Here is a 23,285-nt window from a genome sequence, read left to right as displayed (position 1 = left end):
AGACACAGGAAGGCAGAAAGATGGAGAGGATGACGTATCTGTTATATTGGCTTGTTAGAGTCATTTTAAGTGACTTCCATGAAGAAATGTAAAAATATAACAACGGAATGTAAACAGTACATTGGTAACAGTATTGTGATGATGGGGCGGGAGAAAGAAGAGACAGCAGAAGAGAAAAATGTAGAGAACAACAGAATATATACAGAAGAGGAATGATCTGTCAACAGCAAACTGAGGAAGCAGCATTTGATCTCAGGGAAGATTAAGCTGTGAGGGAGAAAACTGATGCCTGTCTCACACTGTTTGTGTGGATGGATGATTAAGATCATGTCCAACATGTTTAACTGTTTCTGCTGTTCAGGCTGTTTTTACCCGAGCACATCTTTTTTCTCTGCTGGGTCCTTTAACACATAGTCATACGTGCAGCTTGTGCAGATCAGTCTGCACAGAGGTACATTACTGCCACTGAACCGTAGAGGAGTACAGGAAATAGACTTATAGAAGTCTGAACAAATCAGAACAAAGATGCTATCACCTGCTAGCAATCAACCTGTTTACCTGGTGAAAACAGGCGTTTTTAAAGCATTCCACAGCTTTCCCAGTTATATTTTTGCTGTTTCTTCTACATAATACATTTTCACGGTGCATACTTGGGCTGTAAGGAGTTTACACTAAAATTAGTGAAGCAGTTTGACAGCTGAGTAGCCCTTTCAGAAAATGTAACCTCCTTCCAGTCTTTTGTGGAATTTATGTGAAGATAAGCATCAGCCTTCCTCTCTTCCTCCAGCATGAATAAAACACTGAAGCTCAGGTGCACTTTTTGTCAACCAACAGCAGCATTTTACAGCTGTGGTTAAACCTGCAAAACGTTGCTGAAAGAGGGATGGGTGGGGCGGGGTGTCATGCATCTGAACTCAGGAGTCCGTTCTTTGATCATCTGTCTGTGGACTGACTGAAGTGTCAGTCATGGCTGTGCGAAACTGTCTTTGTTTAAGTCGCCTGAGGAGCTTTTCTGGTGATGTGGTCCCAGGTAATATTGTGGTGAGAATATTGAGAGAACACTGATGTTCAGCTGAGATATGTATGAGAAATAAGGGCTGGGCTTTGTTCCTCGAGGCAGAGTTTCTGGGTTTCTGATGAAGCTGGAGGTTGTTGTTGTGGCACACAGTGAGTACTACCTGCTGCCAGTAACTGTGTGTTGTTGTTGGATTGGATAAGAGGCTTATTATAGTAATTCTAATTCAATTCACTTTTCTTTCCAGTAAAATCAGACACGATGGAGAAAGCAGAGAAGAAGGAGGAGAAGCTCGAGGACAGTGTCAAGAAGGTGGACCTGTTTGACCCTCTGGATAAAGCTGAGCAGAAGAGCGTGAAGGTGGATTTCACAAGCAGTGAGACTCCAGCCAAGGTGGAGAAAGAGATGAAGAATGAAAGAGAGAATGAGACTCAAAAAGAGAAGGAGAAGGAGGCAGAAAAGGTGAAGGAGAAGGAGGCAGAAAAGGTGAAGGAGAAGGAGAAAGAGGCAGAAAAGGTGAAGGAGAAGGAGAAAGAGGCAGAAAAGGTGAAGGAGAAAGACGAGACAGAGGCAAAAAAAGTCAAAGAGGAGATCGAGATAGAGAAAGTGAAGGAGATAGAGAAACAGGCAGAAAAGGTGGAGGAAAAGAAGGAGATAGAAAAGGAGAAAGAGAAAGAGAAAGTGGAGTCAGTGCAGCAGAAAGCAGAAAAAGAGGATAAAATGAACAAGGCAGAAGAATCACCAGATACATTGAAGACGACAGAAAAAGTGGACAAGACAGAGAAAGTAGAAAAAGTGAAGATGACAGAACATGTAGAGAGCAAAGTGGAGAAAACTGAAAATGTGGAAAAAGTGGACAAAAACGAGAAGTCCAAAGTGGAAGAAAAAACAGAGAAGACAAGCAGTGAGAAGCTTGAGAAAACTGAAGTGAAGGACGGCAGAGAACAGCACATGGACAGCGTGGAAAAGACACCAGAGCAACAGCTGCCACCCGTCCAGCTCGATACCAGTTATGACAAGCTGGAGAAGACGGCTGACACGGAGACAAAGAAGACAACAGAGGTGGAAAAAGCCAAGAGAGAAGAGGCTGATACAGACAAAGCCAAGAAAAGCGCGGAGACAGCGTCTGTGAAGCCAGCGGAAAAACCAACACAGAAGAGCGAAAAGGACGAGAAGAAGGACAAAAAGACTGTGGAGAAAAAGGATGACAAGAAGGACAAGGCTCCAAAGGCAGACGGAGGAGACAAGGCCAAAAAAGCAAAACCTGCAGCCAATGGAAGCAGCGGCACACCGGGCAAAGACCTGGGAGGTGCAGACAAGAAGACCAAGGTAGGACTCACTGTGAGGATGTGACGTCTCTCCTCACACACTAACACACTGATGACATCCAAACAATATTTACTGAAAGCAATATCTACAGTATATGGTGCGTTGGCATTGCCCTTGTAAAGTCACATAACCAAGTGATGGGCTCAGATGCCACCTTGATGGGGAAAACTGCATAGCTGAAGCATCTGTGTTGTAATGATTAGAGGCTAGAGAAGAGTTAACTGTTGAGGGTGAGTTTACGTGGCAGAAAGCCTTTCATCCCGCATGCTGCTAAAGCTTCTGCTACTGCTTTCTTTATGCCTACTGCATACGTGCAGTACAAAACATCCTCTTTTTTCACAGGTAGTTAAATAAACTTGTATTAACATTGAATCATCAGAGCCAGTGCTAATTATTGTTTTGCTGCATTCTTATTATATGATTTCTGATTAGAGTGCTGCTTAACCTCCCCTGCCGTTATCATTTCACATTTTCCTCATTTTTTTTCTGTTCTTTGCTTTCCCTCCTTATTTTGCCCTCCATCGCTCCTGTATGTCTTGGTCCCGCGTCGCAGCCTGCTGCCGGGGCGACCAAAACGTCCGCTGCTGCCAAAACGCGGCCGAGTAGCGCAGCTGCTGGTGGTTCAGTCCCTACTAAGCGCCCCACACTCTCCACCACCACCACTTCCACCTCAGAGAAAAAAACAAGCACAGCCAAGGCGGCATCCACAGCCGCCGCTGGTCCAAAGCGGCCCTCCACCACGTCCACCAGCCGCCCCGCATCGTCCGCCACCGCCACTGCACGCGATGTCAAACCCAAGGTGAGTTTCAGCCTTCAGGACGTCTGTCAGAGAATGCTCAGTTATATGGAGCAACACGCCTGGATTCACAAAGGATGGCGTCGACATTTCAGTTTACCGGTGCTCACCAGCAGCCACGTATAAGAGCTACGAGTCTCTGTCATGTGCTGTCAGTACTGTTTCCTCTCTGCTCCAAACAGGGAAGGAATGGTTGAATTCCCGGCTGCACGTGGACATTTACGAGAACACACCCGATGGGTTTGGATCAAGTCTAAGCAAATTATGTTACATGTGTAGCTCTTCATTTGGAGCTCACAAAAATCTGTTTCCCCCTTAGTCGCTGAACGTGACCATCTGGTCTCAGTGCAGCTTAGCATGCACAGACTCACAGCTGTGTAATGTAACACGCTGGTGAATCTTTGTCAAAGGGTGCAGCTGCATGTATAGTCCAACCTCAGAAACATATAGTGCATTTTCTCAAATGCAACAACACTCAACAGAGCTGCTTTTGATATTTTATGGAAACATGCTAAAAATATCTCAGTCTCCGTTTATCCTCCAGCACGACACACGTGTTTACAAACCTGACGAACAACTTCAAACTGGACACAGTCACTGATGAAGGGTCATGAGTTTCTCACTTTCAAATAAGTGTGCAGTCATCAGTAATTCATGGCATTCTGACAATAGTCTATTAAGTGATGATCCAAAGAGCACATGTCATGATGGGGGAGGATAAACACGAGCCATCGTTTTTATAAAGTGTTAGTAAATGTATCGATTGAAAGTTGATCCGGGTTTATTTTCCAGGTGATTTCCATAGTGATTACTTACTATTTACATGCAGCATTCCCTTGATTCCTGCAGGGGGCCTTTGTTGCATGTCAAACTCTTCCCTCTCTCCCCAAGTCCAAGAGAGTACTAACTGAGGCCAACCTGAACCCGGCAGGCATTCTGTTTTTTATGTCCGAACCCAGCCGGAGCCCGACGCAGCTTATGTAAGCTGAAGCACTGAGTTTGTTAGCCTGTCATGCAACTGTTCGGCATGCATCCTTCACCATTTGTCCACATATCGCTGCAAGGCTGAATTGCCAGTCTTCTTGCTGTCATATTTAATCAGAGCCCCACACGTTTTACATTTTACGTAATCAACTGCCTCATTATTATCTGCATTGGCGACTAAATTGAAATGCCTCCGTGCCGTAGATTTTCCTGCATATTTTCTCTGCCTATACTTCACTAAATCCACCTGAAAGTCCGACCCGCACCCGAACATCAAGTTTTGTCTGATACCTGCTGGGTTGAGTCGGGTGTCTGCACTTCAAACTCTCCAATAGATCAGTGTCACTGGATAAATATCATATTCCGGTGGCTTCAGTTGTTGTCTGATCCAAACCTCCAAAAGTGAACGTTTTCGTTCTTAAATCCCACTGAGTTCATGCTCTGTGCTCTCCAAAGACCCATCAGCCCTCTATCACCCTCGTCCGGTGGCCTCCTTAACTGCACCCAGTGTGACACCACAACTGATTAACAGCCTTTATTTAGCCTCTCAGCGCCCAGGGGTGCAGGGGGAGTTCAGCGAGGCCAGCTTCATGGCTCAGCTGTATGTGGAGCGTGGCATCATCCAAGGGGTTATGGGGGGGAAATATGCCGCTGAATGAAATGTACAATTCTCAAGGAGCGCCTTGGACTTAGTCTACATGTTACACTCATCAGGGCAAAATCTTTGACCTGAATCTCTGAGTGAAGTCACTGCACATTTGCCTGAACAGATGACAGCAGCCAGACATGCAAATGTTGTTTTATGACCCACTTCAGTGCTAACAGCATTTGATTTGATGATGTTTTTCTATTGATTTGCAGCATTTGCTGTTGTCCGTCAGTCTGTCCTTTCTCTCCTCACCTGAAGTCTCCTGTGTTTTTATTTGTCCTCCCCTCCTCAGACGACTGCAGAGAAGCGCCCTCTTGTGCCAAAGGCCAGCACTGCCACCTCAAATCAAACAGGCTCCACCGCTACCACCAAAAATGGCACTGCTACCACAGCAGCCAGTAGAACTGCTACATCAGTGCGCACGACCATGTCTAGTCGCACCAGTACTACCACTGCAGCCAAAAAGCCTCTGGGTACGGCAGGCATGCTCACACACACACATGCACACGCTCGTACACACACACATCCTTGACTGTCATTATTTTTCTGTCTAGCTTTGATGCCAAATAAAATAAAAGAGCATTTTCTGATGCATTACAGTGGTGATGCTGCAAATCATTGAGCATTTATTTCTCTATGATTTTACTGACACATGTCCTTTGCAACAACTACATGCTCATCATCTGTGTTTCAGCCTCTAAGACAGACAGCAAACCAGGAGAGGAGAAGAAGCCCGGCACTCTGAGGACTTCTGCAGGTAATACACACACCCTTCACTTATTACATATACACAAACAATAGACGTTCAAAATCAAGTCTGCCAACCTCTGCCTGAAGTAGTTTTCATTCAAGCACACCGGAGGAATCAAATGAAAACCGTAGCCAAATAACAACATGTCATGTGACACATATATTAATGCACATGATGAAAGGTGCTAGAAGTTGGAGTTTTGACCCTGCAGCGGGCTTCAGGCTCCCATCATCTAGTATTATTAATTATTATTTAGTTTTATGCTCTAATATCAGACTTTCTCCATAATTTTTACACTAATTTAAGGATTAGAGACTGCATGAGGCAGTTTAATGCACTAGATGATGAAGCAGATCTGTGAATATGAGGCCAGGCAATAAGGTTGACATTAATATCAGAATGATAAGAAAGTTATTTTTGGATATCGTACAATGTGGCAAATCTATGAAAAATGGCATGATAAGTAATGTAAAATAATCATCTAATGAAATGTCTCATTGTATTACATCAGACAGAACACAAGTCTTAACGTGTCAGGTTTTACAGACTGATTTTCTGTAATCTGGAAAATGATCTCAATAGTGGCTAAACCCAAACGATCTGGTGGCATTATTCCCAGCGACCGTCTGACCGAGCCCTGCTGCGCTCCCTCCCTCTGAGCCTTTAGCTCTCCGGAGATATTTCTGGTCCTCTTTCTTCTTCGCTCTCCTCTTCTGTAATCCTTCCCTCAGTTCCGCATCGCCTCTCTCTCCTCCTACACAGTTACAGCTTTGCTCCTCCTGTCGACAGATTAGTTTACATTTTGGCAACAGGAGAGCTGTCAGCAGGAGTGTGACACCGCTGCTCGCACTGTCCAACCATGACAATGCGGGGCAGGCTCGCGGAGAGAGAGGCTTTATTGCTGAAAGGCCCTGGAGAGTTAAAAGCTTCACCGCAGCAGTCTGTGGATTACTGTCCCCTCTCTGTTGACAGGAGTTTGCAGCTCCTGCTGATACAGCCTCGGGTTGTCTAATCCACCAGGGTTCGTACGGCAAGTTAAATTACTCTTTAGAAAGATGGAGGCAAGTGAAGGATTTCCTCAATTAAACATGTCTTAACAGGAGCTGGAGATACACCAAAGGCTCTCAGGGAGGATTGACAGCAGGACATATGGCTTAGCATGCCTCAGCACTCGGAAGAAAAAGCTGACATATAGCAAAACTTATGTGAATTGACAGCTGTTAATTGCTGCAAATGTTGCACTGCCTCAGTTAAGGCAGTTAAGGATGCTGACATGCATTCACTCAAAGCAGAGGTAAAAATGGAAGCTGTTTGTTTGCAGCAGGTGGAGGTGGTTCAATACAATCGGCTTTATGACTTTATGAGTGAACTTCAAAATGAACGGCCTGTCAACCTTTCCCCCATCTACAAGAGCAATTCAAGGCTGTTGTATTGTTGTCTGTTGATTTTGCTGCAGGCACGTTGTTGGTTGAATGTGGGTTCGGGTCGCCTGAAAAGTCAGTAGGTCTTAATCCGAAGGTTAGAAAAGAGAAAAGCCTTCACACGTGCTTAAACAGACCGTTAATTACCGAAAAGAAAGAAACGACTCATTCGTCTTGTTTGCTGAGATGCTTACTTTCACATTGGTTGTTCAAACACACAGCGAGGCAGAGCTGTCAGTGATATCCCAAAGACTGGAGTGAGCTGAATGTTAAAATATATGTAGATAAAAGACGCTGGTCCCCGATGCCTGGCTGTCTTTATTCATGTCCCTCTCTGCTCTGTTTTCTAGCTTAGTTTCACTCCCATTTCTTTTTGACATTTTCTCTTTTTTCGTGGGACTCGCGTCATTTATCTGTCAGGGTTGACTGTAGTTGACAGACCGGCTGCTTGGTGGTTTGGCTTTGGGTTTAGTGTGTGTTTGTGTCTGTGTGTGTGTGTGTGAGAGAGAAAGTTTCTGAATAAAAGATACTCTTTAAAATTGTATCTAATCCTAAGCACGTCACCTCTGGGGCATCATTTGTATGATGTTGGTATAAAGTTAGCAGAATATTTTCAGTATATTTGAGATGTTTAAAAGCAGCAGCACTCTCTCAGATCATAGTTTAGTCTTCATAGTCCATACGTCAAGTAAGCACCGCAGCACATCTGTAAAGTAGAGCGTAAGGTCTGCAATGAGATAAATAATAAATAATATATAAGATGAATCTCACAAAATGTGACTGCAGTCTGTGTGTATTCACTCCAAACAGCCATTGGTACCAACTGTAGAGACATTAGCTGTAGCTAGTTAGCAATTTATATACTGAGTGTGTGTTTGGAGTGTGTGACAGCTCAGTATCAGAAGATCAGTTCTGAAATGAAACCCTATAAAACTCTCCCCCAGCCGACTCTACCAAGCCCAAGACCACCACCACCCGCAGCTCTGCCTCCACCACCGCTGCATCTCGCACTCGAACCACAGCAGCCAAACCCGCCACACCATCCTCCACCAGTGGCACAGTACCAGAGAAGAAGCCCGCGGTGCCCCGCACCACCAGGACCACCTCCTCCACCACAGCCACCACCACCACCACCTCCAGGACCACAGCTCGGCCCAGCACGGCACCGGCCCCCGACGTCCGTAACGCCCGCTCTAAGATCGGCTCCACAGACAACATGAAGCACCAGCCTGGAGGAGGGAAGGTAGGTCCCGCTGCGGCTTCATCTGCAGCTTTTGACAGCATGGATTTTCTGAAGAGGGCCGCCTGTTTAACACCTGACCTCTTCCTGTGGTTCCTTACTTACTCTTTAAACTTATCTCTGAAGTTCTTCAAACATACCACTTCATCTAGAGTGTGGGAAGATCACCCCACCAGCTGTAGTGGAACACAGTCTGGACATTTCTGCACCTTATATCTCACTGTCCTCGCCTCTGTTCATTCCTTTGGTTTTGACAGTCACACCTTCTTTCATACATCTCACTCAGTCCTCTGCATGCTCATTTTCTATCATTAACCCCTCTGAGTTTAGAAACTTTGCTCCACTCTCTAAACGATAGATTCATTTAAACTTGGGTCTTATTTAGCAGTGTGTTCACCAAATTAACTTCTGAGATCGTACTGCAATACTCAGTACTCAAATGATTGCATAGGAATATGTGTTGTGGCAGGTATGGTAACTATGGTTGGAAGTTAGTCTCTAATCTGTGATGGATCTTTGCAACAGATAGTTTGAGTAAAAAGTTTCCATTGGCCTTGTTAGAGTAGGCTCCAGGACTAAAACTTGCCCACCTCCTGTCTTGGGTGCATTGTATATGTACGCTGTCACATTCAGGTTAGTTAAGTAAAGTGCACACAGCAGATTGCATATGGCAGCTTCATTATACACCCATCATACTTGGCCCAGGCTTTTCTCTATCTGGTAATTTGATCAAAGGAAACTTTATGTAGGAATATGCTCAACACAAACTACAATAATAAAGTTGCTATTCTTAGTGAATGAAGAAAAATGGCAGTTGAACAGTTATTCTGTACATTATCTTCCAATACCTGTGCAGCTGCCTTCATCTCTTCCACCTTCTCTGCCGCTTTGTAACTTAATTCATTCAAAGTTTTGATTGGCATGCTGGTTTTCCAGCAGGATAAACAGCTGGCAGCGAGCACAACACCAGGCCTTTTTGAAGAGATGTTGGCAGTTTTTCAAAGGTGTGGAATCAGGCAGCCTCCACCGACAGGACCGCAGCTTTACGTAATGACACAGGAGCCGCCTGAGATGAAATTGTACTTTAATGATGCAAATTCCTTTGCAGTTAATGAATTTAGCAGCATCCTCAGACTCTCTGTCATCTTTTCCACCTCTCACCCTTGTCTTTCTCTTCTGCTCTTCAATCCACGTCCTCATGCATAATTCCTGCACGGCCTCCTGTGTGTGTTCTGAGATGTTGTTGACCTGGGGTGGGCTTGTCTCCCCAGGTGTCATCTGCCTCTCAGAGCAGGGCCCTCGCCTCCAAAGAAACAAGCCAGGGCAAAGTGAGTTCCCTCTTCATCCTCCTCACCATCACCACACCTCCCACCCCTCTGTTCCCATCATACATATTTTGCCATTTCCTTCTCGCCAAATTTTCAGTTTGTTTTGAATAAATTGTACCACTGAGGGCACAAGTGAGGACAGAGTGACTAGCCACAGGCCTTTGAGTAATAAACGCACCTCCAGTATTTTGTGCTGTCACATTTTTAAACACAAATACGCAGTTTCAAACGCATTTAGTCTCTCATCTTCTATTATAGTCATCACTCCCATTCCAAACATGGACACAGACAGACATAGAGACGTGCCTATGGAGAACTGAAACCGTTATGATAATCATTTCTGCCTCTTTACGTTGTAAGTGAAGTTGTTCTGACAGAGATGCCTGCTGTCATGGTTAATCAGGATCCTGGTTCGAGAGCAAGGATGGTAATTAACCTTGACCAAGTGTGACTCCTGACTTGGGCTTCACTCCTGAGTGTTGGCATGAAAAATGAAAGAAATGACAAGACGCTGACTCAGTATTACAACCTAATGTCATCATAACTCCACATCCTGGCCTGGTTTCACTTCATTTATCAGATCTCAGAAGTGGCTTGTTAGTGTAGCCTCTGGTTCCATTAATCAATATAAAATGGCTCCACAGCAGGCACGTCCAAACTATTCCATGAAGGGACATGTGGCTGCAGGAGAAGCACACCAGGCTGGACTCTTTTAATCAGCTGATCTCAGTCTTCAGCTGATAACTAAGTGATCCCTTGATGTTGATTGGTTGTTGGTGTGCTCCCCCCTGGTTGGAACGAAAACGTGCAGCCACACGGTCGTTTATGGAATAGTTTGGACACGCCTGCCCTGCAGTGTTGGGTAAAATATACAGTATACCAAACTCGTAGTCCTTAAACTGTATTCATATACTTGAAGAAGAAGATGAGAAAATGAGTATCCCTGACTCGTATTTTCCCCATAAAATCTGTGTCCAGTCCACCCACTGCAGTTCAGTGTCTCGCTTCAGTGGAAATCAGTCCACCCTCACATTCATTTACAGTATCATACTGAAAGCCTGTGCACTCCATGTGACAAGTTCTGACGTTTGCACAAAAGCAGTGGGCCACTACTACAGTCCCCCAGCAGCGGTGCTTCACCATCAAACACAGCTGGCAGTGCTCGTCAGTGGGTCTGACTCGTGCTGGTTGGTGGTCTGGGATTTGTGACAAACTCTGTGTGTGAGTGTGTGTGTGGTTGTGTACTCTCATAAATAAACTACAGTATCAAAGTTGCGTTCATCATCTGTCAGTGTGTGTTAATAACACTCTCTGGGGGTCCTGTGAATCCTCCTCCACAGGACAGATGTTTATATGTTGTGTTGCATGTGTGTGCTCTATGAGGAAGCAGCGGCTTTCTTTCCCTGGAAAGATTTCTTTCAGGATTTAAATGGCAACACAGGGAAGACTGACGATTTCAGACAGCTTAACTGCCCAGCAGTTGATATCAAGCACACCTAAGACAGTTAAAACATATGCAGCCATGTTTGATTTTGCCCTGGTGAACCTCGCTTCATCCTTCTGTCCTTTCCTTTCTAACCCTGCCTGCGATGCTGACTTCTTCTCCTCTACTCTTTTCTTTTTCGTCCTCTTGTCTTCTGTTTTATTTCCCCTCCTCTGTTTTCTTTTATTGTCTTCTTTGCTCCTCTTTTCTCCTTTTCGTTTCACTTCTTCTTGTGTCAACCCCTCCCTTCCCTTGCTCTCCTCTCCCCTCTTGCTGCTATGCTGTGTCCATATAGGTTCAGATAGTCTCCAAAAAGGTGGACTTCAGCCACGTCACCTCACGCTTGGGCTCCAAGGACAATATGAAGCATGTTCCTGGTGGAGGGAATGTAAGTACTGCCTGGCCCACAGCCAGAGCTCATATGCATCGGCCAATCAGTCAAACAAATTGGACTTGATGAAGTAGTTAGACGGAACAACATAGCAAAGATGAATTATGTTTTCATCTCATTTCACTCCTAAAATGGAAGCTATAAATAAAAGAGTCGTCATACTGCATCAGTGCCAGTGTAAGTTGTACAGTATATGAAAGGTGGTAGTTCCTCAAGTCCAGCTACAGTACTGAGTGTATGGCCACCAACAGTTAGTGCTGCTCTTGGTTGGACCCTTGGAAGTCATTGGACAGCATTCTAGCAAGCCTGATGTACCAGCTGTTCCCCAGAACCCGCTTCACAGTCCTTTGCTTCCTTAATCTCCTCCTGTGTTGTCCTGCCCTCTTACTAACTTACTAAACAAATGATAAAGTCAAGCAAACGTACACCAGCGGCCTGTGATTGGCTCTGTCTCTGTTAAGATTGTCTGTTTCTGAGGACAGTGTCACCACAGAGGGGAACTTTTGGGATTTCCTGAAATGATGCTGTTCTGTCTGGAGCTTTGTCTGTTGCTTTCTGGCATTTTTCACACGACCTGCAGGCGACATGTCTAAAATCATTTCACTACTTAAGATACTGAGGTTTTTTAATGAGTTTTAACTTCAAAAATGATAGGCTGGACTCAACCATGTCTCACACTGTCATGGAAGCACACTGACTTCAAGTTGCAGGCTGAATTCTTGCTGTTTTTTGCTGCTGCATAACGGCCACAATATGGAGGACGATTTGGCTCCTGTTCTTTTGAAAAGAGCACAGCTTATCCTGATGGTGGTAATTCCAGGTATAAATGGGCCTTTTAGCGCAGATGAAGAAGAATAGCCCTTTATAAAAATGGAAATATCGAGAGATCCATATCCCCATACAGTGCTTTGAACACTCCTGATTAAAAGCCCTGTGTGACATTCAACAGGTGCAGATACTCAACAAGAAAGTGGATCTGAGTAAGGTGACGTCAAAGTGTGGCTCCAAGGACAACATCAAGCACAAGCCTGGTGAGCTGGGACCCATCACTTTAATACAGTCCTGCTATTAATCCTACCTTCATTAGATTTCTAGTGTTCAAGAGAGGTTTTGATTCAGAGTTGAAGTATTTTTCAAGTATAATACAATGCAAACTATTGTAGGGCTGTCGGATCAGACAGAGAATAGAGTGTACATGCACATGTATATAGCAGATCTATAACATATAGCACCCATGCAATGTACAAAAATCCCTCTCAAATGTAACAAGACACATGAAAGTATCAAATCAGATTTTAATGTGAATATTTAAGCTTAAACGGTGTGTTTTATTAAATGTAATAATGTGGATAGCATTATCACTGAAGCCATACTCCACTCCAGCAACAACAGTTAGAATAATAAAAAGGACATAAGATTTGCTACCTCTGGACTTGACATGAAGAAGCGGTTCACGGTGAAGCTGTATCTGTTCATGAACATGTCAGCTTGTGTCTGTGCATGCATGTGCATGATCATCATACTGATTATCCATGTGTGCTGCAGGCGGCGGCGACGTGAAGATTGAGTCCCACAAAGTGAGCTTCAGGGAAAAAGCTCAGTCCAAAGTGGGCTCCATGGACAATGTGAGCCATTCACCTGGCGGAGGAAACATCAAGGTGAGGTTATGACACATGAAGCTCTTCTGCAGCCTGTGTACATACTGTTACTTTCTGACATTTAGATCTGTTTAACATGTTTTTGAGTCAGCCAATCACAGTGAAGATCAATGAGGTTTCACAGTAAGTTAGCAAATGAAAATTCAAATAGACCTCCGACTAATAGTCATTACACAATGCAAAGTGTTGGAGAGTCGAGTCCAGTTTACTGATAGGAGCACCTGCTTGAGTTAGTCATGATGGCAGTAAAGTGTGCACTGCATGACTCACCTTCTTTATTGTATGCAGAGAATGCAGTCTATCGTGTCCAGATGAAAGCAGTTCATTATTTACATACCCATCAGTATAAAACATGTACGGCTGCACATCTACTCACAATCAGTCCAGTACTGATTCAGTTCTTCTGCAGCGGTTGCTTGTACGTTCCAAGCCTGAGAAAATTTGAAGAGCTGGTGGTGTTAAGTAATGTAATATCTCAGCTCTTTAAAGAGCAACTTAAAGCCCCTGAAAACATGTTTTCGGGTAGTTCTGTAACATTAATCATCCAGACTGTTTGAAACATGCCATTGACAGTGACCAAACAACTGAAAGAAGAGAACTCAGACACTGAAGGCTTTTATCAGTAGAAAACACCACAAAATATGGTTCATTGATATGAGTGGTAGGAGAAAGGCAGTGATAGACGTGATAGACAGATGGCTCAGCCAATCACCTGCCAAGTACTTTTTAAAAAACGTCTGCACTTTTCCAAACACTTAGGACGACTTCCAAGATGTAACAAAGCATCTGGCGTGTCGGGTTAGGACCTCATCACTCATAGTAAGAATTTTGGAAATCTGACTGAATGAGCGAGGCAGTGAAACACTGCTTGGTTTAACGTTGCCATGGTATTTAAGTAATTATCTGTGCAAGAGTTCTGGAGCATTATGGCTTGAGCAGTTTGAAAATGATTCACGGTTTGTTGTCATGCTCACACCACTTTACAATCTTCAGTGCACTGCCTAGAAATCCTGATGAAAAACAGCTGATTTTCAGTTGTTCAGTCTTCTCACATTGAATGATCAGAGGTCTGGAGAGCGTGCTTGTGAGAACCTTCACTGGAGCTGAGGAGCCTCATCAAACGGGCCATCATAACCTGCTTGTGTGAAGGACTGTGCTTCTGACTCAGTTCCTTCATGTCTTATGTGTCTGCATGTTAATAAATAAGAATGCATAATGGAGGTGTTCGTGTGCGAGGAGAAAATAGTTTGAGTCTTTTCATTCTTGTCTCGTTCCACCGCTGTGTTCATAATGACATCCGGGTGACGCTGGGTGGCGTCAAGCTACCATCGCTGATGATAATGACAGCCCGTCATAAACCATCTGCAGCAACCTGAAACATCTCAACCCCTCCACACCTACTGCACAGTCAGCTCCCTTTCTCCTGGCCTTCTGCTGCGTGGATGCTTCCCTGCAGGGCTCAGCTCAGCTCGGCTCTGTCCAACACATTTAGAGAGCGAGTGGGAGAAGAGAGGACACTGAGAAAGGACGTTGACACAATGGCATAAGGCATAACCAGAGCCGTCCACATGTGACACAAAAGATCGGGTTCTGAAATTAAAATAATAAACTGACGGCGAACTGATCAGAAATGATGTCACCTGTCCCCTCAGCCTATGGCAGCCCATCTGTGTTTCATGATCAGTGCATGATCCCATCTGTCACTCACGTCCTCACCTTCACACCCAGCTATCATCTGCACCTTTCAGCCTAGCCCTGCTAAGAATAGCATTCACATAATAATAACCTGTCTGAGAGAGCCTTTTTCTTTTTGATAGCTTTTTGCTAAGTGTTAAGTGAAGTCTATTTTTAAAATGATTTGTGGAGCTTTGAAACATGCTCTTTATACCAACAACAAAAACAGATATTTCTGCTCTCACTTTTGTTTGTTTTGCTGCAGAGACACCATACCATGCATACAGAATGCCATGTTTTATTCTAGAGCCTGTCGCTGTCGAGAGTCACCGCTGATGGGTGTCCTTATATGTTTAGCAGTGGTGATTTTGTGCTTTGGAACAGATAACACTGGCAGTATTCTATATTTAGATTTGATATATTTCTAGATATTTGTAACTGTCAACAGATTCCATGAAAAGCTCAAACAAACACTGCTAATGAATATTGTGCGTGTATCCAAAGCCTGACCTGTTAGTGAGTGACACTGCTGCACTGGATGACATGTTCCTTCATTAACATGAACACACACACTGTAGTTTATTGTTGCTCAACCGCACACGCACCGCCCTGCTGCCCCAAATACTCACTGGAGCACTAAATGTGGATTAATTCACTGCTGAAAATAGTCCCCAGCAAATAATCTGTTTCTTCACGTTTGAGTAAACTGCTGAAAACTTACTGAGACCTTTTTAAAAATTAAAGTATGCGTGTTGATGTTTGAACAGGCCAAGCCCATTGGTTCCTTCCTTCAACAGGACACAGACAGGGACGTCACAAAACACCAGAGAAGGACTAACTGTTGCTTGGTCATTTCATGTGGGCATTTAGGAAAATGAATACTATTGCCAGCCTTGTCCTTAAAGTCTGCCTGATGACTCTACTGGTTGAGACATGATTTTACAAAGTGAGTACAAGTGATGAGGCAGATTGAGGGTGCCTCAGTCTACACAGCTGTAACTCATTACCTGTGCAGGATTGTCCCTACAGGTCGTTTTACATTTAATTCCTCCAAGGCAGAATAATAGCATTCAAGCATTGTTGCACATGTATATGTGAGGTCATGCAGGAGGGTTTGTTCAGGAAAAACATCATTTCTACACACTGTGCATCTGCTTTTTTATATGATGTGCTTGAATTTGTTTTCTATCACTGCATTCATTCAGCATGTTCAGTTATTCAGTTTGAATGCTATACACTCCAGTTATTATTTTTTTTGTAATTTCATCTCCCTCCACCATAGTCTGGCTCCAGATCTTTTAATGCCAGATGTTTGTAATCACAAACTATCTATCTTATCTGTAAATAGCTACATGCACAACTATATTCTCTTTCACAAAAGACAACAGATGTACGGTAGTTATATGAGATTTGGAGCCAGGTTGTTCCATCCCCATCCCCACCGATTGACACGCCCTGCTATGTGTTTCTAGGCTGAGGGGGCCCAGGAGACAACAGAGGGGAATGGGACTCCCCTGAGTGGCACCGCGGCCCCGGCCCCAGGCTCCGAGCCGGGGCAGGCAGGGAGCCCTGCCGCCCAGGAGAATGGGCTGAAGGAGGGGGCTCCCTGTGATAGTGAGGGCCTCCGGGAGCCACAGGCTCTGGACTCGAGCATCCCAGAGACAAGTAAGTTTGTGTGTGTGCCAGCCTCACCTGCTGTCAGTTCAGGGTTTGAGTCCCATGTAGCCAGAATGAAAGAGGAGACGTCGGGGAAAGGTGGTATCCTGCTGCCAGGTGGTCTGAAACGTACTGTTTGATAAAAGGACTAACAGTGGAAATCTGTTTGTGATGTATCCATCATCATGTCTGCAGTCCAAAGCACCTGATCACCGTCATCTTGTGACTTCTTATCTTGCAGGCATCTAATTCTATCCCTCTGCCCTCCTCATCTCAACCCCCACAACAAAACCCCCTCTGTATTTTTTCTTTCTCCTTTACCTCCTCCCCCTCCTCTGTGCCCTTTTCTCTCAAACCCCTCTGCTGCAGATTGAGTCTTTCAAGCTCAACTTCCGCGAGAATGCTCGCTCTCGCACGGACCACGGCGCCGACATCGTCACCTGGCCAGCCTCCCAGGACAACAACAGTCCACACCCACACGGTTCCTTCTATTCTCTACACCAAAACCACCACCACCACCCGACTCCTCGCAGCGTCTCCCTCATTGAATCGTTGGCTTCTGCGGGCTGCGTCAGTTCCCCCTCTGCCCCCTCCTTGCTGCATCTTCAGGGGGAGGTCCAGGGGGACGCCAGCAGCCGCTTGAAGGGATCTTGACCTTTTCTTTACCCCATCAAGCTCTCAAACCCCCATTTATCTCAAATCTGTCATTGCAAATGTTTGAATCACCCAATAGTTCTGCCATTCTAGTATCAGCTTCATGTTACCATGCCTCTTCTCTCAGATCTGAGCTCATCACCACACACCACACATCACTATAGCCCCCCCTACCCTCTGATATTTGGCTGAAGTGACTGTATAGACTAAGCTTGGGCCTCGATGGGAATCTGTGTGGAGGGAAATGAGGGGACGGCAAGGTTTTCTCACATATTTGGTTGCGTCTTGACCTGGAATCATTGGGTTTCACTTGGATCCTCTCCACCCTGCATCATCTCACCTCCACACACTAAATAACAGCAGCGGTAACATTTGCGGACTGAGCGGCGTGGAAACCCTCTCGGACTCACCTGTAGCTTCTGTCAGACACATAGCTTCTCTGTTCCTTTTGACTTTAGGGGCTGTTCCCAATAACCACTCGCTCTTAGCTTCAATAACATCATCGTAATTCATTGTCCATCTCGTCTGCTTCATCACTTCCTCTCGCTTCACTATCACTGATCATAATCAAGCTGACAAACAAAAAAGCTAGACAACAAGTAGGCTGTTTAACTCTTTATTCTCTGTGTTTGTGATGACGTGTTTGAGTGACAAAATTGTGTAAAAATGAGTTTTGGTGTTCTGTTCGGACCTTATTTCTGTTTTTCTCAACTTTCTTTCTTTCTTTCTAGTTTCTTGACTTAAAGTTTTATTTATTTATTGTACGTTTCTTCCTGTTTAAGCAATACAGTGGATGGTCTTTTTTTTCCGATAGCACTCAGAAAATCTTGGAAACACGCACAGGTTTTTGTAAACCAAGACACACAGTGAAGAGGGAGAAGGTATCCAGAGGGAGGAAGGAAGTGAGGAAAGAGGTGTTGCTGGATGGCTGAAAAAGAAGCATTTTAGGTGTGTTTCACATTTATAGCAAAGTAGCAATGGAAGTTTTCTGAAATGCAATCGAGGAAGTTTGGAGCATGGAGTCCAGAGGGAGATGAGGACGATGTCTAAATGCTGCTGATAGAAGCTGTGTGTCTCGTATGTGCCTCTTGTCCTTACCTGAAACAGCAAACGAGGATGAGGCTCACGCCTCTGACTGCTCAGAGAAAGAGAATACCATCGTTTGTAAAACAGACGTAAAACGCCACGGGCAACCTGGTATTGCTGTTTTAAGGAAACTCTGTAAATCAAGCTGCCCTGGTAGTTGTGTGTAGTCACGGTTATTGGTCCCATTTCAGGTGTTTCTATGAGGGTTTTGGTAGCATGTTGTTTGTCAGTTGGTTGAAGCTTCGCCTGAATACAAAAACATCTCCATTATGTGTAGGGCACTTTTCTTGTAGGAGCATTGGCAGTGGAACATGGTGTGACTTTATCCTCTTGTAGCAATGTATTCAACTGTTGCCTCCAATTGCCTTTTTAATGCATGGCCAGATTATATAATATGATGCTCAGAGCTGAAAGTCAGTGTGCGTTATGACTCAAAGTGTTGTGGTTTGGTACCATGTGTATATCTCTGGGGCCGTCCCAGCCGGTCGGTGTGTTGTTTGTCAGATTTTTAGGGCTGATGGGCAGGAAGAGCTGGTTTTTTGATGGTTGTCGTTTCACCGCATGATTTAATTCCACTGCTCCAAACTTGGTGCAGATTTGTGTACAGTGACTCCATGACTCATACAAGAATACTGATGAGAGGGAGCAGCCGATTGTTTACACGTGCACCAGACACAGAGCAGCGTTTGCATTTTTTTCTTTAGTCGTGTTTGTGTCCACCTTGGAAATATAAGTCCAGTATTCCCTCCCCTTCGGTTTGGTCTCTACTGATGCCTGAAAGGAAATATCTGGCATTTAAGATGCAAAAGCCTCGACTATGTTCACCATCTGGCTGTTAGCTGTCTGTCTGTAGTTTGGTGTTGGCCAGGTAGCCTACTTTGGTTTGTCAGAACTTTTTTGCCAAAAATGGCTAGTGCTGAAAAACAGGTTAATGAGAGCGTTGAGACTGAACCAAACAGCAAGTCATGGGCTGTAAATCAATGAGGGGCTAAAGTCCAGTGATGATCCTCTGTGACACCTTTCACTTTCAGTATTTATTGGTGCAGCTTTAACTTAGAGGAATATAAACGTTTTCTACAAATCCTTCTTTGCTTTAGCAGAAGAAGCTAAACTTTTCAAATGCTAAATGCTCTCTAAACACAAGCAGCCACACAAGACTTTGATTAAATGAAACACAGATCTGAAATCAGAATTTTGATTTAAATCTGAAGTTGTTTAATCAAGTAATGAGTAAAGAAGATCACGATTCTGACCCAAATATTGGATGGCAACTTTTGCTTTGACTTTTCGACACTCTGTGCTATAGATACATTTCAGTTGATACCAATGAAGTACCGAATTTCAATAACCAGTGCTAGTTCTAACACATTGAGTAAAACAGGATAAAACGACTTCCGGTTTTGGTTCCAATTCTCAAGAAAATCCAATGGAAAGCAAGTAGGATGTGGCAAATGCCTTGGCCGAAATTGAACAATTTTATCAATAATATATATATATATATATATATATATTAGATTTTGTTTAATTGCTTTTGTTTTTTTAATTCAGGTTTAAGAGTTCCACTGACTGCCCCCAGCGACATCATTAAGCTCTGAAAACACTCCTGATTCTAATTATCGTTTAACTAACGTTAAGAAGCTTTGACGGAAATAAATTGCACCTTAATGCTTAAGTATATCAAAGAGGGTTCACTGTGATGGCGTGGTGGTATTTGATTAACAATTAAAATACCCCCTTATGAACCAGTGAACCGAAGTGACCTAATTATGAATGAACTTTTGCGTGATGACATGAATGGAGCAATAAACTGAATGACAGTGCCCTCATTTTTCTTCGACTGTTCAGTCATGAAACACAGTTCAATTCATATTCAGTCATTATTGTTCTATATTGGAATCCCTTTCAATTGAATATAAGAAAATAGAGCTTTTATAAAAGTTTTTTTTAATATATAAATTGGCAATAACTTCGAGTAAGTGGCCTCTGAAAATGGGAATGTTGGAGTACTTTTATGCCAGTTGAGGATTGAGTGTTGCTAAAAGAGCAGCTGTCATGAAATGAATTGCTTTATTTGTGCCACAGCTGTCGCCTAGCGAAATTAGTCTTTGTGCCTGTCCACAACCATGTTTTAGCTTTGCTTTTACCCCTAACTTTTTACTTACCACTACTTATGAGATTGCACATGGATGTATATAGATATTTTATTGCTGATGCACTCTTTGTGGCCCTGAAAAAAGAACAAAAGACAGTACATCAACAGCACCAGGGGGGTTTGATGGATGGGGGGGTTTCAAGGTTATTCAGAGCGGCTCTTATGTCCATGTACCTCTAATGGTCCTAAGGGGAGGAAGCGTTTTATCATGACTATTACTCTGAGTATTAATATGACAAATTGAAAAAGTCTGCCTTTTTCATTAGAAGGGGGCCACTGAAGTGAAAGAATGTCTTTTGAGAAATATTGTACTAAAGACGCAACACTTTTGTATATGTATTTATCGTTGTGTTCCTGTCGCCTCGTGGTGGTTGTGCTCTCATGGTTGAAGGGATTATACTTTTGATTTGTGATAGTCACTTTCACAAACCGTGTCCAGGAGTTTCTCCGAGGATGCGCAACAAGATTAGAACCCAAAACAACACATGGAAGGTCTTTAATGTCACAATAAATCAGGCGTTATTTAAAGTGCTTTAAACAGCAGCTTGATTTAGAAATGTTTAACTGGCGCTATAGAGCTTAATTAATTTAAAACATTTTTAAACAAATAGTAGTAGTGTGTGCATAATTGTGCTTACACACTATTAAATCATGTCCACAAGCCCAGTCTTAAGAGATGAGAATAATGTTCTGAGTGGCTGGGAAACTTCTCATTCATGACCCAGTGAGCTCTGCGGGTTCGTACGATCACAGAACAAAGCTGAAAGGGACTGAAGCTCCGGCACCTGTATGTCACAGTGGGCACAGGGATTTCTCTAAATGAAGAGGTATGTAGGTATAGAAGCCTGTAATTTAGGAGTTCTGCACATCAAAACGTATTGGCTGCTACATACGGCACCCAAAAAGCAGCGACCTGCCCAGGAGAGTCACACACACCGAGACCCTAACACATCCTCGTCTGAGGTTAGGAAGACTAACTGTAGTTGTCAGGCTGGTTTGTGTAATAGTGCTCCTCAGTACGCTTCCCAAGGAGTACAGTATTGTAGAGCTTCATCTACTGCGGCTGCACTCATACGAGACATGCAAACGTAACACTAGCTAATAAACACCTCCTGCACCTGCAGAGCATGCTGAAAAACAACAATGGGATGTGTTACGTAGACTTACTATACAGAACCTCCTCATTGTTTTTTGTGGTTTTATTTTGTTTGTTTGTTTTTCATTAATTTGAGTTTTATTTTCTGGTTTGGGAAAAAAAAGTGTTTATTGTGATTACTTGTTAATTAGTGATGTGATTGTTGAACATGAAATAAAATGGACTAAAACTCTCACTTTTGTTCAACGTCATTCTGTTTCAGACAGTCCAAAAAATGTTCTGGCTAATGTTAGCTAACGTAAGCTAATGACAGACGTCACCAGTAACCAACATTACATTACAGCCAGTTTTCTGACTTTTTCTCTACACCTGCCACTTTTATACTGTTTTCACACGAGGCGTATCACAGATTCACTGTTCTTTTTTTATCACTAAAGTACAAGAAGAAGTCAAATATCTTACCTTTTTGTCAGCTGTTAGTTTAACTGTAGTCTCTGTAAGCCATGGAAGGCAGCTAGCATACATAGAACGTGGACTGCGGAACCGGACACCGAAATGGACAACAGCCATTATTACAGTTGTTAGCTGCACCTGTGCGTTTTTGTTTTTGTCTGCTGTGAAAAGCGTCTGGTATGACTTCTTCACTGGGTTACCATGTTTTCAGCTCAGGATGTGATATGTTCTGGGTGTTAGCAATTGTCATTTCAGGGTAAGTTCTTATTATAAACCAAAATGTCTGTCTATCTATCTATCTATCTATCTGAGGCGTCCTGCTGCAGCTGGAGCAAAGGGCGGCACTGACCTCTAGTGGGGCCTTAGGGAACTGAGAAGCTACCATTTCATGTGGCTTACATGCAGCATGAGCTCAGATGAACAGCGTTTCACAGGCTCATTCTCCTTTATTCTGGTAACGTCATATTTCATATTGAGGTCTGAGTGAAAGTGATCATGTTGCTAAAACAGAGCAGGGCTCTCAAGTTTTGAATGCAGGCAAGAGTGAGAGTTAAACTTAAAAATATATAGTCATGTGAAAACCCTTGCCTGTCTACAAAGTGGAGGGCATCTTCAACACCGCACTCTGAGCTGCAAAAGTGACCTATAAAGATTGACTATGCAATACACTTTAATACACTTTAATCTGATACATTAAAGATAATAAACCAGCAATGTGATGCGATGCACCCCCGATCACGATGCAGTTCAATTCAACATTATTTGCTCCAACACCATGCAACATAATATGATACAATGATACAAAGGAATGATACAATTAAGCAATATGAAAAACTACTGCCAGTAGATGTGCTTAACTCTCTTTCATCAATGTAGCTTTTCATGTTTGGCCTGAACTGATGAGTCTGACTGACTCCATGTCTGCCCACACCTGCCAGGTAAACTGCCGTGTTTGGTTTGAATGGGCATATTGAATTTGAGTTTGGCTCATATAACAATAAAGATATTGAATGTGAGCTCTTCTGCTCTCTGTTGTATTCAATAATAAATGTCCTCATTATCTTTCAAAGGCACACACTGGTCATGTGATGAATTCAACAATGTTACATGTATAAGATATGTGTTACTACCTGAAGAAGCTCTACCTGAGCTTGAACTTTGAAATCATTTGTCAGGCTGTCACTCAGCACTGTTCTCAACATCAAAACAGCCGCTGGAGAAAATCCATCGGTCACATCTGGAACCTTTTGCTTCCTGTGTATTATTAGAAGAAACACAGTTTGCACATTTTGTTTTTTCTGCTACAAGTGCAATAACTGGATTTCAGGCTGTTAACAATGCAAACTACACACACACAACACTTTAGCCACCACCTGATTTCATTCCCTCACTTTTTGGGTTTAATGTGTTTCGTTTTTCATAATTCCACCTTCTTTGATTCATCACTTTATGTGACTGCTTGTTAAAGT

At 43.5% G+C, this 23,285-nt stretch overlaps 1 protein-coding gene across 3 annotated transcripts in view; it reads left to right on the top strand.

Annotated features, from left to right (window-relative positions):
* Positions 1-21,598, top strand: part of LOC121623842 (microtubule-associated protein 4) — a 109,539-nt gene extending 87,941 nt beyond the window's left edge. Inside the window, exons 8-18 of one of the 3 annotated variants that reach the window (XM_041961325.1) lie at positions 1,263-2,344; positions 2,898-3,143; positions 5,066-5,246; positions 5,468-5,530; positions 7,890-8,188; positions 9,457-9,513; positions 11,292-11,384; positions 12,337-12,418; positions 12,933-13,045; positions 16,192-16,384; positions 16,745-21,598. In XM_041961325.1, coding sequence (XP_041817259.1) covers positions 1,263-2,344; positions 2,898-3,143; positions 5,066-5,246; positions 5,468-5,530; positions 7,890-8,188; positions 9,457-9,513; positions 11,292-11,384; positions 12,337-12,418; positions 12,933-13,045; positions 16,192-16,384; positions 16,745-16,749 — 2,414 coding nt within the window. In that variant the 3' untranslated portion in view covers positions 16,750-21,598. Of the gene's footprint in view, positions 1-1,262; positions 2,345-2,897; positions 3,144-5,065; positions 5,247-5,467; positions 5,531-7,889; positions 8,189-9,456; positions 9,514-11,291; positions 11,385-12,336; positions 12,419-12,932; positions 13,046-16,191; positions 16,385-16,616 lie in introns of all 3 variants that reach the window. The other 2 variants (XM_041961323.1, XM_041961326.1) reach the window with 2 other exon arrangements.
* The last annotated feature ends 1,687 nt before the right edge of the window (positions 21,599-23,285 follow it).

Source organism: Chelmon rostratus, chromosome 20 (assembly GCF_017976325.1).
Source record: "Chelmon rostratus isolate fCheRos1 chromosome 20, fCheRos1.pri, whole genome shotgun sequence".
In the NCBI taxonomy this organism is placed as follows: domain Eukaryota; kingdom Metazoa; phylum Chordata; class Actinopteri; order Chaetodontiformes; family Chaetodontidae; genus Chelmon; species Chelmon rostratus.
Note: the sequence above shows the minus strand (reverse complement) of the source record. Positions and strands in the feature narration are given on the sequence as shown.